We start from the raw sequence: 15,297 nt of genomic DNA, 5'->3' as shown, positions 1-15,297 counted from the left end.
AATTGTTTGTTTGTTACGTGTGGTTCACATCAGGCTGGTTTGCGCCGGGTATGTGTTTGACCCGTATGTTCTGTTTATTGTACCGTTTGTGTACTTTGGGCGTTATCGCTGTTTTCCATGGGCATGAATACAGTGCGCCTGTTATCGCCCATCTCTGCTCTCCTGCACCTGACTTACCTTCAACCAGTTGCGCACATCATGACGAAAATGGTGATTTTGTCAAGCAGCACAGGCAGCAGCTCTATAGAGATGAGATGATGACTTGAATGAAATAATAAAGTCATCAAAAAAACAAATGTAAAATACACAACAGCTGAAATATTGTATTAAAACAAAGTAATAAAGTGAATAAATGATGGTTAATAAGTGATAAGCAGTAATGGGCAGTCACTAACATCATGGGACTTTTAAAAATGGTTTTATTCTGTGTTGTTACAGCATTCAACCCACATAATGCATAGTGCATTTAATGTTTAGAAAAAAATGTATCAAAACCAAAAAGTTTTTTTTTTTACCGAAACCAAACCAACCTCAAAAAGCAATAATTGCTCAGCTCTACTAATGGCCAACAAGCTGCGTGAATCATAAACAAAAAATACAGCTATCATGCTTGTAAACAAATGATTGTATATTGTATCTGGTCCAAAACGTATCTAAGGGTTTGTAAACAGGCTGATTGGTCGGCTATTTGAGCCAGTAAAGGGGGCTTTACTATTCTTAGGTAGCGGAATGACTTTTGCTTCCCTTCAGGCCTGAGGGCACACACTTTATAGTAGGCTTAAATTGAAGATATGGCAAATAGGAGTGGCAATATCGTACACTATTATCAGCAGTCATCTTCCAAAATGTTCCATTTTGTCAGACCCCTGTGGCTTGTCATTGTTGTCAAAAAATTTGCCTCTTCCACATTCTCTTTACGGAATTCAAAATTACAATTCTTGTCTTTCATAATTTGGTCAGATATACTTGGATGTGTTGTGTCAGCATTTGTTGCTGGCATGTCATGCCTAAATTTGCTAATCTTGCCAATGAAAAAATAATTAAATTAGTTGGCAATATCAGTCAGTAGCAAGTTATTATTTTAATAAACCTTGTTTCTTAAGCTACATATGTTAACGTGGGCTATTTTGATAACTTTTCTGGGATGCTTGATTGTTTTCATTGCTTTACTGGAAAGATTAGCAGAGTAGATATTCTCATTTTATTTATGTTTAGTGCAGGGTGAGCTGCACATAATGTACTTCCTAATAGGGCACACCGTCTAAGTGCTAACAGCATAAATCTGGTTCAAAAGCATATGATTGCTGCATGCAATAGCTGTAGGATCAGCAGAGGTATTCAGGGCAGTTAGAGGGATATAAATTAGGTACATTTGCTAAAGCATTATGATGACTCAGCGACACGATGGTAGGGATTAACTGAGCTGGACTCGGGTCATTGTCTCAACGCAGCCTTATAGTGCTGTGAAAGGATCCAGACACCCAAAGGATTTGGGTGGATCTCATCCTCCTTATGAAACGTGTTTTGCTTCCAAAAGGAATCAAAATTGTCAACAAAAGTTACACCCATTGAGCTGCAATGATCAAGTAGCCAGTTGTGAAGAGAAAGAATCCTGCTAAAGACAAGTATATGTCAAAACATTGTTTATTTGCGCAATGTCTCTCGTTTACATTCGCTTGTGAATGTCCAAACTGACCAAAAATTACATTCAGTAGTTACCACCTATATATGTATAACTTTATGAGCTAGATTGCCTGTCTTTGCAATTTGTTTATTTTTGCTTGCTCTCGTTTGTATATTTTTGCTAACAGCCTCCTTGGAAATTCGCTATTACGTGTGCAAATTTTGTTTTGCGTTCTTGTAATAGACGCCCAATGAGCTTTTTTGCTTATTGGTGAACCCTTTAGTACTAAACCGGTAATAACATAAATCCCGAGATGAGAGAAGGACTGTATGATGATATGAAAAACTGTATCCATCCCAACCCTATTATAGAGGCCATTTCCTTAGTAGGTGACATCAGAGGTCACCATGTGGGAGAAGTGGGTGCTCAGGATGATGGACGAGTTTCTCACGAGTAATGACCAGTTGGAGAGGGCCGTTCAAGGGATTTTCCCCATTCATATGTGTTAAATGCCCACTTCCCACGGTTACGAACACACCGTGACACTGCCTTCAAAATGTTTATCGGACTTCATAAAGATAATTAAAATATACAATATACAAGCAAGCATGAGGCAATGAGTTGACGTTGACTAGAAAGAATTGGTTGAGAGTTTAGAGTTCACCCTGTACAGATACAAGTTACCACAGAGATCATACATCCATATAGGTAACATCAGAGTTATCTTCAGTGATCACGTTTCAGATAGATACCAGACATAGATACTATAGTATTATTCTATCAAACATTCAATAGTCAGTACTGGCCCTTTAGAGGGGGAAGGGCTGACTAGGCCTTGGGAAGGATCCTTTGTGCTTTACTTTGTGTTCCTGGACCATTTCCCATGCAGTTCCAGGTGACAGAGAGTACATAAATTAGTGCCTATCAAATCAAAGTTTATTTGTCATGTGCGCTGAATAAAAACAGGTGTAGACCTTACAGTGAAATGCTTACTTACAGGCTCTAACCAATAGTGCACAAAGGGTATTAGGTGAACAATAGGTAGGTAAAGAAATAAAACAACAGTAAAAAGACAGGCTATATACAGTAGCGAGGCTATAGAAGTAGCGAGGCTACATACAGACACCGGTTAGTCAGGCTGATTGAGGTAGTATGTGCAGGTAGATATGGTTAAAGTGACTATGCATATATGATGAACAGAGAGTAGCAGTGGCGTAAAAGAGAGATTGGCGGGTGGTGGATGGCGGGACACAATGCAGATAGCCCGGTTAGCCAATGTGCGGGAGCACTGGTTGGTCAGCCCAATTGAGGTAGTATGTGCATGAATGTATAGTTAAAGTGACTATGTATATATGATAAACAGAGAGTAGCAGCAGCGTAAAAAAGAGGGGTGGGAGGGCACAATATGTAAGTAGTCCGGGTAGCCATTTCATTACTTGTTCAGGAGTCTTATGGCTTGGGGGTAAAAACTGTTGAGAAGCCTTTTTGTCCTAGACTTGGCACTTCGGTATCGCTTGCCATGCGGTAGTAGAGAGAACAGTCTATGACTGGGGTGGCTGGGGTCTTTGACAATTTTTAGGGCCACCGCCTGGTGTAGAGGTCCTGGATGGCAGGCAGCTTAGCCCCAGTGATGTACTGGGCTGTACGCACTACCCTCTGTAGTGCCTTGCGGTCAGAGGCCGAACAATTGCCGTACCAGCCAGTGATGCAACCATGCTCTCGATGTTGCAGCTGCAGAACCTTTTGAGGATCTCAGGACCCATGCCAAATTTTTTTAGTTTCCTGAGGGGGAATAGGCTTTGTCGTGCCCTCTTCACAACTGTCTTGGTGTGTTTGGACCATTCTAGTTTGTTGTTGATGTGGACACCAAGGAACTTGAAGCTCTCAACCTGCTCCACTACAGCCCCGTCGTTGAGAAGCCTAGCCGACATGTGTAATGTAGTAAGATTGTGAACACTTGAAAGCTTGATGAAGGAAGCAACATTTAATTGCTACATCTGTTTTGAATTCAGTGAGTTGTGTTAGCTGTTGTTTCTTACAGTAACATGATTTGTGTACTGTTACTGCTGCAGTTAAGTCTGTGGCGTAATATGCTCTATTTGGTCTAAAGCAGATTCTGCCAATGAAATTGCAGGGCGCCAAATACAAATCAACAGAAATCTCATAAATCAAATTTCTCAAACATACAAGTATTAGGCACCATTTTAAATATACAATTCTCGTTAATCCACCCACAGATTCTGATTTAAAAAATGCTTTACCGTGAAAGCTCCACAAACGATTACGTTAGGTCACCACCAAGTCACAGAAAAACCCAGCCATTTTTCCAGCCAAAGAGAGGAGTCACAAAAACCACAAATAGAGATAAAATTAATCAGTAACCGTTGATGATCTTCATCAGATGACACTCATAGGACTTCATGTTACACAATACATGTATGTTTTGTTCGATAAAGTGCATATTTATATCCAAAAATCTCATTTTACATTGGTGTGTTATGTTCAGTAGTTCAAAAACATGCTGTGATTTTGCAGAGAGCCACATCTGTTCACAGAAATACTCATTCTAAATGTTGATGAAAATTAAAGTGTTATGCATGGAACTTTAGATATACTTCTCTTTAATGCAACCACTGTGTCAGATTTCAAAAAAACTTTCCGGAAAAAGCATAATCTGAGTACGGCACTCAAAGCCCAAACCAGCCAAAATAAATATCTGCCATGTTGCGCAGTCAACATTAGTCAGAAATAGCATTATAAATATTCACTTACCTTTGATGATCTTCATCAGAATACACTCCCAGGAATCCCAGTTCCACAATAAATGTTTGATTTGTTCGATAATGTCCATAATTTATGTCCAAATAGCTTATTTTGTTAGGGCGTTTGGTAGACAAATCCAAACTCACGTTCAGGTTCAGCCGAACGTCGGACGAAAAGTTCAAAAAGTTATATTAGAGGTCATAGAAACTTGTCAAACTAAGTATAGAATAAATCTTTAGGATGTTTTTATAATAAATGTTCAATAATGTTCCAATCGGAGAATTCCATTGAGCAATGGAACGAGAGCTACCTATCATGTGAAATGCGCGTAAGTGAGAACGAGGCTGCTGCCAGACCCCTTGGTCAAACATCTCTCATCCGTCCCCCCTTCACAGTAGAAGCCTGAAACAACGCTCTAAAGACGGTTGACATCGAGTGGAAGCCTTAGGAAGTGCAAGGTGACCCATATCCCACTGTGTATTCGATAGGGAGTTCAAAAACTACAAACCTCAGATTTCCGACTTACTGTTTGGATGTTTTCTCAGGTTTTTGCCTGCCATATGAGTTATGTTATACTCACAGACATCATTCAAACAGTTTTAGAAACTTCAGAGTGTTTTCTATCCAATACTACTAATAATGCATATATTAGCATCTGTGACGACCTTCCCAACTCCGCCCACCGGCATCCTAATAAGGAAACAACAAAGAGAGAATACGTCCGTATTCTCTCTTTGTTGTTTCCTTATTAGGATGCCGGGGGCGGAGTTGGGAGGGTCGTCACACATCTGGGACTAAGTAGGAGGCAGTTTACTCTGGGCACGCTATTCATCCAAAAGTGAAAATGCTGCCCCCTATCCCAAAGAAGTTAAAGGTTGGAGGGTGCCTTATCTTGCCAATCTCTTGTCGCCTGTAATATTCCAGCTCAGCAAAGGACAGGTTTTACGAGACTATGAGGAAGCTAAAGTCTCACAAGGCTGTCATGTTTTCCAAAATGTCTCAAAAACATATGAACTTTGCTTATGACTATTACATACTTTGCTAAGAAATGTATTCTTCTATTGTGGACCTCTAATACCCCTCCGACATTTAGAATGTGGATTGACCAGATTGTTGACTTTCTCCCTCTTGAAAAGCTCACTTATGACCTCCGCAAGAGACAGCCCAAGTTAGATAGATTCTGGTCTCCATTACTCAACTATATTTCAAATTGGACAGAGTGAATGGGGTGATTAGGGAAATGAGCAGATACATGTTGTGTAAGGTGCTGTAAAATCTAAAAACTAATTATTTGCGCGTCGTCTCAGCTAAGGCTGGAAATAGCTAATAAGAACCTTGATAGTGCTGCTGCAAGTTATATATTTTTTACATTTATATTATTATTTATTTTTAAAAATATATTATTATTATTATTCTTTATTTCTATTTTTTTCAAGTCTGTCACATCTGTGAATGTGGAATGTGTTTTGTTGGTTGATTGAAAAACAAGAAAACTTAATAACATTTTAAATAAATAAAAAAGCATATGAACAAGTCGTACAAGTTTTTACAATTACTGATCATAGCCCTCAAATTCGAACGCCATTCAAATGTCTAACCTGAATATGATTTTCAAGGTGTCATTGTCTTATACAGGTCATGCTAGGTCCACACGCATGCACTGGTAGTAGTAGCATTTCCCTTGTATCGGTAGCTAGCTAGCCCACAAGTCATAGCATATTCATTGTATCGGTAGCTTGCTAACTGCTCTCTCCACAGGTCATATCATTTCTATTGTATCGGTAGCTAGCTAACCGCAAACTTCTCCCTCCACAGGTAGTAACACTCATTTATCAGTAGCTAGCTAACCGCCAACTGCTCTCTCTTTCCTCAGGTGCGTTTGCCAAGGTCAAAGAGAGTCAGCGGATGAGCGACGAAGGGAAAATGGACCAGGAAGAGGCAGACGGAGTGCGTAAACGCTGCCGGACAGTGGGATTTGCTCTACAGGCTGAGATGAACCACTTCCACCAGCGCCGCGAGGTGGACTTCAAGGAGATGATGCAGGCCTATATCAAACAGCAGATCGCCTTCTACCAGCGCGTGGGCCAACAGCTGGAGCGTACCCTGCACATGTACGACAACCTGTAGAGGCTGGGCTTGTCATCAGCCCTGACGTTATCCTTTTGATCCGAAATGGCCGCCAAGTTCAACGGGGCCTCTTCAGGGGTTGTCAAAAATCCTATTGGAAACCGAGACATCCCACTGGACACACACTGGTTGTTTAAATGTAATTTGTCAATGTATTGTGACGTGGAAAATACATTGGATTTGAACAAAGTTTACATCATTGAAATTAGGGTAAAACTTCAACTTAACTACAGAGACTTAACCTGATTAACAGGTTGTTACATCAGTCTAATGTCAACATAATCATCATAACAATTAAATACGTGGAAATTGCGTTGAAAATTCCACGTAGAAATGTAAAAAATCTTCAACTTTGGGTGGTTGAAATGAAGTTTAATTTCATATTTGATTAGACATATGTTATTTGAACTTGTGTCAATGCTGATAGTAAAATTGTATGTTTGAATCAACATCATTGTTTCAACGTCATGCCATCAACCTAAATAGATGTACATTGAAATAAAATGGTAAGCCACAGTCCAACGATTCCTGCCTGAAAATTGACACCTACGGAGAGGTAATGCACTTCAGTGAAACAAGTCTACCATACAGATAGATGCCTTCCTCTATGTACCCTGCTTAGCTTGAGAAACAAGCAGTGTTCAATTCAGCTGATCTATCATGTCAACACAGTAAGACATTGGTCAGCTTCCATACACTTTTGAATAGTTGAAAGTAACTCCTCTAACTTTTCTTACACTTGCTGCATGTGAAAGTAAGTTTGGAGTGAGGTTGGGTTTATTATGTAAGCTACATTGACATCTGATTTTCCCAAAGACCACCATCATTTCAACGCTAGGTATACTGTCATTCAACTATGGCTGATTGGATATTTAGAAGTATAGAAGTAGTTACCATTAGCTTTATAATTAGGATGCTGAATTTACCTCTTCATGATGACATGAAGTTGAAACTGACGTTGATTCAAACATACAATTTTACTAGGTTAAACTAAATATGTCTAATCAAATATAAAATTCTACCCTTAAGAAAGCTACCCTTAAGAAAAATATAGTTTACTTAACTAAGGTTACTTTGAAAAAGTAGTTCAATATATCCGAAGCACATAATTCAGAAAAATGATTGTATGTAAATTTGAAATGTCATAGACTACAAATTGCAAGAACAGTTCACTTTGGGGTCATACATGGAATATGTCATTTTAATAGAATATGTAAGTTTCAAGTGAGAATTTGGCAGGTCTGATGCCGAAAACCCCCCAAAATATTTCCTACTTCGCCCATATATATATAAAAATAAAATTGGACTAGTTCAACTACCACCTAGCTTCTTCAAATGTAGTTAAATGCCTTTGAAAGGGGTATGGTAGTAGGTGCCAGGCACACTGGTTTGTGTCAAGAATTTAGGGTAAAAAGGAGGGGGCGATATAGCTCAATATTAGGTAGGTATTCCTAATGTTTTGTACACTTAACCTGGATGAACATAGGATTATATATATATATATATATATATATATATATATGGAATTTCCAATGCATTTTCAACGTATACATAGTTCTGATGATTATGTTGAAATTAGATTGATGTATCAATCTGTTATTCAGGTCAAGTCATTGTATTGAAGTTGAAGTTTTACCCTCATTTCAATGCTTACAACGCTGGTTGAAATGAGATGAAATCAGTACAGTTTGATTACTTTTTGTATTTTCCACATTGATTCCACGTCACAATACTTTGACAAATGGTATTGAAACAATGTTGATTTAACCAGTGTGTGCCCAGCGGGATGGCTGTAAGCTGGAAAAGTTTATCTGTTTATTCTCTTTCTTCATGGTGGACCATGATAGTCACACAAACCCTGGCTTGAAAGAAGAGAGGGGTTACTGAGGTTGCTGCCTTATAAAGATGACTTTCTGCTTATTGTGACTTGAATATGGGCCAAGTGGTTCATAGACTCGGCCAGAAAGAGGGCATGTTCTTGAAGAGGCTGGGGAAGCCAGTTTGTGCACTTCACGTAATAGTCACTTTCCAGGCTGAAATTCGAAGTCTAAATTCTTTGTTTTCAAGGGACTTACACCATTGTCTTCTTCATAAATCCACCAATTTTGCTATGTTATGACCAACATTTTTGTTGTTGTTGTATACAATACCATCTATTTAAGGTGTTTGCAACAAATCTTAATACGTCAATTGATAGGTGGCATTTAAGAATTCTCTGCAGAGGGTCAAAGATACGCATGTGTAGCCTTAAGCAGACGGTAGAAGCTGAACCCCTTTCGTGTACTGTATGAAAACCACGACAGAGTCCATGCCATCTCCTCCCGTTCTTTCTCAGAGTAAGGGCTTGAATGCTCAGGTGTTCACTGCAAACGTGGTACCTGAATGTATCTTCTTGAGATAGCTCTCCATACAAGCCATGACTGTGCCCGTCGGCGGCTTTTAGAGTTCCAAGAGGCAGCAGCTGCACTACATAGCTTAAGAGAATTAACATCATGGAATGAATGTTACTTTTTTCCCCCCCGTGGTCCCTGTAAAGTGCCTTGAAGGAGCAGAGGCATTTTAGTGTGGTTTTCTAAACAAATGTCTTCACCTGCTTCTTTGCCCATTTGAGGAGGAACAGGCCTTTGGAATCAGTTGTGCTCCAGTTGAGTTTGCACAGGAGCTTTGCACCCGTCGTCGTTCATGGTGTGTGTGCGTGCATGCCTCCGTGCGATTGTAAATGGTTGGGTTATTGATAGACTCCTTGTTCTTTCTGTTGCAACAAACGTTTGGCCAGCAGTCTTGAAGTTGGAAGTACTTAATGTTACAGTAAGTGTAAACAAGGAGTAATCACCCCTCTTATTTGAGAAACAACGTTGACTTCGAACATAGTGTTCTTCTTCTCTGAGCTGAATCATTACCGCACATCTTTCAGTGTTGATTACCAAATAATTGAAGTTGTTCCAGTCATATAACACATGTATTTTAATAGGAGCCACCTTATGAGACTTTATAGAGATCTGTGGTTTGTTTGAGCTATCTTTAGAACTATTATGAATCTAAGAGGTAAAGACGGAGACACTGCTTCTCAGTGAAAGCATTGCCTCAAGAACAGTCAAGTAAATGATTAAATACAGAGCACTAACTTGTTCACAATTAAGGCGTTGCTTTGAATAGTTACTTGAGTGAACGGTCCATTCACATGCTTTAATTGGCTTTCCCCAAGTACCGTTAAATAATACAGTACTCTACTCAGGGTTTTCATTCTGATTATGGAATATTGAAGTATAGATGTCTAGCACAGAGCCCAAAGAGATGTATTTCCATTCACTTCAATTTGACAGGACAAAAACCAATCACCAAAAAAACAATACTATAAGTTATTGGATGATGCTCTTTTTTTCCCAGTTATGCTTGAGACCATAGTTTCAGTAAATAAACAAAGACTGCCCTGCCATTACCTTCTAAGTAAACCACAAAAGTCTGACTCTGTCTATGACTCAGTACTGAGTGTTGTCTCAATGGCTGGTCCACTTCCAACGTACATTCCAGGGTATGGGTAGATGTTAAAACCAGGTGTTTCACAACACTCCTTTTGAAATGTCCTCATCTTCTCGCCTGTTTTTTTTATTTTTTATTGCACAAAGACCAAAGTATCACTATTTAGCACTCAGTATGAAATGAAAGTGTCTCTCCAATAAATAGCTGACCATACATAGGAGGTGGTCGAGTGTTGGCTGTCTTCAATAGTTTTCTTATTCATACGGTCACATTTTGAGGAGATGGGTCGGACAACCTCTGTGGAAAGAGACTAACAGGGCAAAGGGAGAAGCAATATTCAGGGGAAAAGGACTGGAAATGATTCCATGTGAACTGTTACTCACCGACTCGGACTGGCAGTGCGAACGGTAATGTAAGGACATGTTGACGAACTGTATGGCTGGTGGAAGGACACTGAGTCTCACATGGATGATTCTGGCTTCACGAGTATGTGTGAGAATGAGACTGGGACGGGCATGATGAGACCTATGGTTCTGTTATATTTTCCTATATTGAAATACACACTGTCTTAGGATTTTGGCACAAGGAACGATGTCACTAAGGGAGGCTCTGAAAGTCTTAATAAAAGCGATCATGCTGATTCTGATTTTTAACGTCGTTTATCTATCTTTGTACGTGGAGCAGTGAGTTAATGTTGCCTTGGGGAAAGATGGGGGGTGCTTTCTGGAGCCTTCAGAATATATGGTATGAATACACACTATACAAATTGTATTAATAAATTGCTGGGTAAAAGACACAAAAAGGCACGTATGCTATTAACACAATGATATTTGACATCACATAATATGGATATTTTTCCAGCTTTAACTGGGAAACTACTGCAACGAATCAAACTCCCTCTACGCAAACTTGGAAAAGAAAAATATGTTTGTTTTTTACGAGTTTGTATAGAGGGAGTTTGATTTGTTGCAGTAGTTTCCCAGTCAAAGCTGAAAAAATATAAATTTTATGTCAGCAAGTATTCTCATAGAATTCCTATGGCGTATGCATTGCACGGTAAGAATGGTTGTCACTGCAGAAATGTCATAAATGCACCAAATGCACCCAAAATTCTCATCAACAAAAGAGTGATCAAATTAAGATCCTACACCTGAAAAAAAGCAGGATGCCACCATAACGTCCATTTATGTCAGAACTGTTATCAGCCAAATACATTTAAACTCAGTTTTTTTCACAATTCCTGACATTTAATCCAAGTAAAAATTCCCTGTCTTAGGTCAGTTAGGATCACCACTTTATTTTAAGAGTGTGAAATGTCAGAATAATAGTAAAGAGAATGATTTATTTCAGCTTCTTTCATCACATTCCCAGTGGGTCAAAAGTTTACAAACACTCAAATAGTATTTTGTAGCTTTGCCTTTAAATTGTTTAACTTGGGTCTGTCACGACTTCCGCCGAAGTCGGTCTCTCTCCTTGTTCGGACGGCAAATCGGCGGTCGACGTCACCGGTCTTCTAGCCATCGCCGATCCACCTTTAATTTTCCATTTGTTTTGTCTTGTCTTCCCACACACCTGGTTTCAATTCCATCATTACATGTTGTGTATTTAACCCTCTGTTCCCCCCATGTCCTTGTCCGGAATTGGTTATTGTAGTGCTTGTGCACGTTATGCTGGTGTGTACCGGGTTTTGTTTACCCATTGATTTATTGTTCTGTTTACGGTGGTTCTGTTCATTAAACTGTGCCGTTGTAAATCCGTTTTTGCTCTCCTGCGCCTGACTTCTCTGCCGCCAGTACGCACCCCCTACAGAATTCCGGACCTAACTTATGGAGTCAGCAGGAGCAGGTACCCCGGGTATAGGGGTGGAGGAGAGCGTCCGGGAGTGTATGTCACATTTCCTGAGTTTTCCCTGCATTCCCAGCATAAGGCGCTCGTCGATTCAGGTGCGGCTGGAAATGTTATAGATCGTTCACCCATAGTTTAGGGATCCCTATTGTTCCCGTGGCTGTGCCCTTCCCCGTTCACACCTTAGATAGTTGACCATTAGAGTCAGGGTTGATTAGGGAGGCCACTGCTCCTCTGGGCATGGTGACGCAGGGGGGTCACAAGGAGGGAATTAGTCTCTTCCTTATTATTGCGTTTCCCGTGGTGCTAGGCCTACCCTGGTTAGCTTGTCATGACCCCACTGTTTCTTGGCCACAGAGGGCTCTCACGGGGTGGTCGCAAGAGTGCTCGGGGAGGTGTTTATAGGGGTTTCCGTTGGTGCTACTACAGTGGAATGTCCAGACCAGGTCTCCACCATGCACATTCCCCCTGAATATGCCGATTTGGCTCTCGCCTTCTTTTGTGCGATAAATCTCCTGGAAGACGCTGCTCTTCCCAGGAGTCACGTGTATCCCCTCTCACAGGTGGATACGGAGGCTATGGAAACATATGTTTCTGAATCCCTGCGTCAGAGGTACATTCGGTCCTCCACTTCATCCGCCTCCTCAAGTTTATTTTTTGTGAAGAAGAAGGAGGGAGGTCTGCGCCCGTGTATGGACTATCGGGGTCTGAATCAGATCACGGTGATATATAGTTACCCGCTACTGCTCATAGCCACAGCGATTGAGTCAAGGCACGGGGCGCGCTTCTTCACCAAACTAGATCTCAGGAGCGTTTACAACCTGGTACGTATCCGGGAGGGAGACGAGTGGAAAACGGCTTTCAGTACCACCTCAGGGCACTATGAGTACCTCGTCATGCCGTACGGGTTGATGAATGTGCCATCAGTCTTCCAAGCCTTTGTAGATGAGATTTTCAGGGACCTGCACAGGCAGGATGTAGTGGTGTATATTGATGACATTGTGATATACTCCGCTACACGCGCCGAGCACGTGTCCCTGGTGCGCAGTGTGCTTGGTTGCCTGTTGGAGCATGACCTGTACGTCAAGGCTGAGAAATGCCTGTTCTTCCAACAGTCCATCTCCTTCCTAGGGTATAGCATTTCCACCTCAGGGGTGGAGATGGAGAGTGACCGCAATTCAGCCGTGCTTGATTGGCCGACTCCCACCACGGTAAAGGAGGCGCAGTGGTTCTTAGGGTTTGCCAATTACTACCGGAGGTTTATCCGGTATCTTGGTCAGGTAGCGGCTCCCATTACCTCACTGCTGAAGGGGGGCCCGGTACGTTTGCAGTGGTCAGCTGAGGCGGAAAGGGCTTTTAGCCACCTGAGGGCTCTGTTTACCTCAGCTCCCGTGCTGGCCCATCGGGATCCCTCTTTGGTGGTCATAGTGGAGGTGGAGGCGTCCGAGGCTGGGATAGGAGCTGTGCTCTCTCTCTCTCTCTCTCTCTCTCTCTCTCTCTCTCTCTCTCTCTCTCTCTCTCTCTCTCTCTCTCTCTCTCTCTCTCTCTCTCTCTCTCTCTCTCTCTCTCTCTCTCTCTCTCTCTCTCTCTCTCTCTCTCTCTCTCTCTCTCTCTCTCTCTCTCTCTCTCTCTCTCTCTCTCTCTCTCTCTCTCTCTCTCTCTCTCTCTCTCTCTCTCTCTCTCTCTCTCTCTCTCTCTCTCTCTCTCTCTCTCTCTCTCTCTCTCTCTCTCTCTCTCTCTCTCTCTCTCTCTCTCTCTCTCTCTCTCTCTCTCTCTCTCTCTCTCTCTCTCTCTCTCTCTCTCTCTCTCTCTCTCTCTCTCTCTCTCTCTCTCTCTCTCTCTCTCTCGAGCTGTGCCTTCTCGAATAAGCTAAGCCTGGTGGAGTGAAACTATGACATGGGGGACCGGGAGCTGTTGGCTGTTGTCAAGGCCTTGAAGGCATGGAGACATTGGCTTGAGGGGGCTGGACACCCTTTTCTCATCTGGACTGACCACCGCAATCTGGAGTACATCCGGGCAGTGAGGAGACTGAATCCTCGCCAGGCAAGGCGGGCCAAGTTTTTCACCCGTTTTTTGTTCACCCTTTCCTACAGACCAGGCTCCCAGAACGTGAAGGCAGACCCATTGTCCTGGCTGTATGAGGAGCGGCCCATGGAGCCACTGCCATACTCCCGCCTCCTGCCTGGTGGCTCCGGTAGTGTGGGATCTGGACGAGGACATTGGGCAGGCGTTACGTGCAGAGCCCGCTCCCGTCCAGTGTCCCGCTGGGTGTCTGTTCGTCCCGTCTGCTGTTCGTGACCGGATGATCTATTGGCCCAGAATAACAGCAAAGGACCTTGTGAATATGCTGGAGGAAACAGGTACAAAAGTATCTATATCCACAGTAAAACGAGTCCTATATCGACATAACCTGAAAGGCCGCTCAGCAAGGAAGAAGCCACTGCTCCAAAATCGCCATAAAAAAGCCAGACTACGGTTTGCAACTGTACATGGGGACAAAGATCGTACTTTTTGGAGAAATATCCTCTGGTCTGATTAAACAAATGTAGAACTGTTTGGCCATAATGACAATCATTATGTTTGGAGGAGAAAGGGGGAGGCTTGCAAGCCAAAGATCACCATTCCAACCGTGAAGCATGGGGGTGGCAGCATCATGTTGTGGGGGTGCTTTGCTGCAGGAGGAACTGGTGCACATAAAAAAATTGATGACATCAACAACGGAGAAAGCAGCGTGCCCGGGAGATAATGGCATCCTGGTCGATAGAGGAGATTAGGGAGAGAACATCCTGGACTTGGGACGACATTATAGTAGGAGAGAAGAGACTGCCACGGAGGCAGGTGGAAGCAGCGAAGGAGGGACAGCGACGAAGTCGGGGAGGTCGGCCACAGAAACCCCAAGAATGTTTTTTGGGGGGGCACATGGAGCAGTCGGCGGAGCCGAGGAGTGAACCAGAGCCAGTCTGGGAGAAGGAGAATTCGGAGGAGAGAGAAATGGGGGAGTTGTTGAGTTGGTGGAGGGCACACGGATTTGGAATAAAGGAACATGTTGTCAGTTTGGTGCCACCTGAGTCAGCTCCCTGTACTCGTCCTTAAACGTGTATTAAAGTTCCGGAACAATTGATGCCGGCTATACACACCGGGTCTCCAGTGTACCTTCACAACCCAGTGCATCCTGTGCCAACTCATTTCCCCATGGTTATTTGTGGGATCTTGTCTACATTGAGTTGCCTGAGTGCACACCAGTAGCTTCACGTTTTGTTTATGCGTTATTGTTTTGTTTTGGTGAGTGTCAGTTTATTAAAAATATGTGGAACTCTATTCACGCTCTGCCTTGGTCTACTCATTACGACGAACGTGGCAGGAATGGGCCAAAATTCACCCAACTTATTGTGGGAAGATTGTGGAAGTCTACCTGAAACGTTGGACCCACGTTAAACAATTTAAAGGCAGTGCTACCA

At 42.3% G+C, this 15,297-nt stretch overlaps 1 protein-coding gene across 1 annotated transcript in view; it reads left to right on the top strand.

Annotated features, from left to right (window-relative positions):
- The window catches only part of snx33 (sorting nexin 33), a 40,799-nt gene extending 30,167 nt beyond the window's left edge, over nt 1–10,632 (top strand). The window contains exon 2 of the mRNA XM_035790470.2: nt 6,261–10,632. Coding sequence (XP_035646363.1) covers nt 6,261–6,514 — 254 coding nt within the window. The 3' untranslated portion in view covers nt 6,515–10,632. The remainder of the gene's footprint in view (nt 1–6,260) is intronic.
- The last annotated feature ends 4,665 nt before the right edge of the window (nt 10,633–15,297 follow it).

This window comes from Oncorhynchus keta, chromosome 17, assembly GCF_023373465.1.
Source record: "Oncorhynchus keta strain PuntledgeMale-10-30-2019 chromosome 17, Oket_V2, whole genome shotgun sequence".
In the NCBI taxonomy this organism is placed as follows: domain Eukaryota; kingdom Metazoa; phylum Chordata; class Actinopteri; order Salmoniformes; family Salmonidae; genus Oncorhynchus; species Oncorhynchus keta.
Note: the sequence above shows the minus strand (reverse complement) of the source record. Positions and strands in the feature narration are given on the sequence as shown.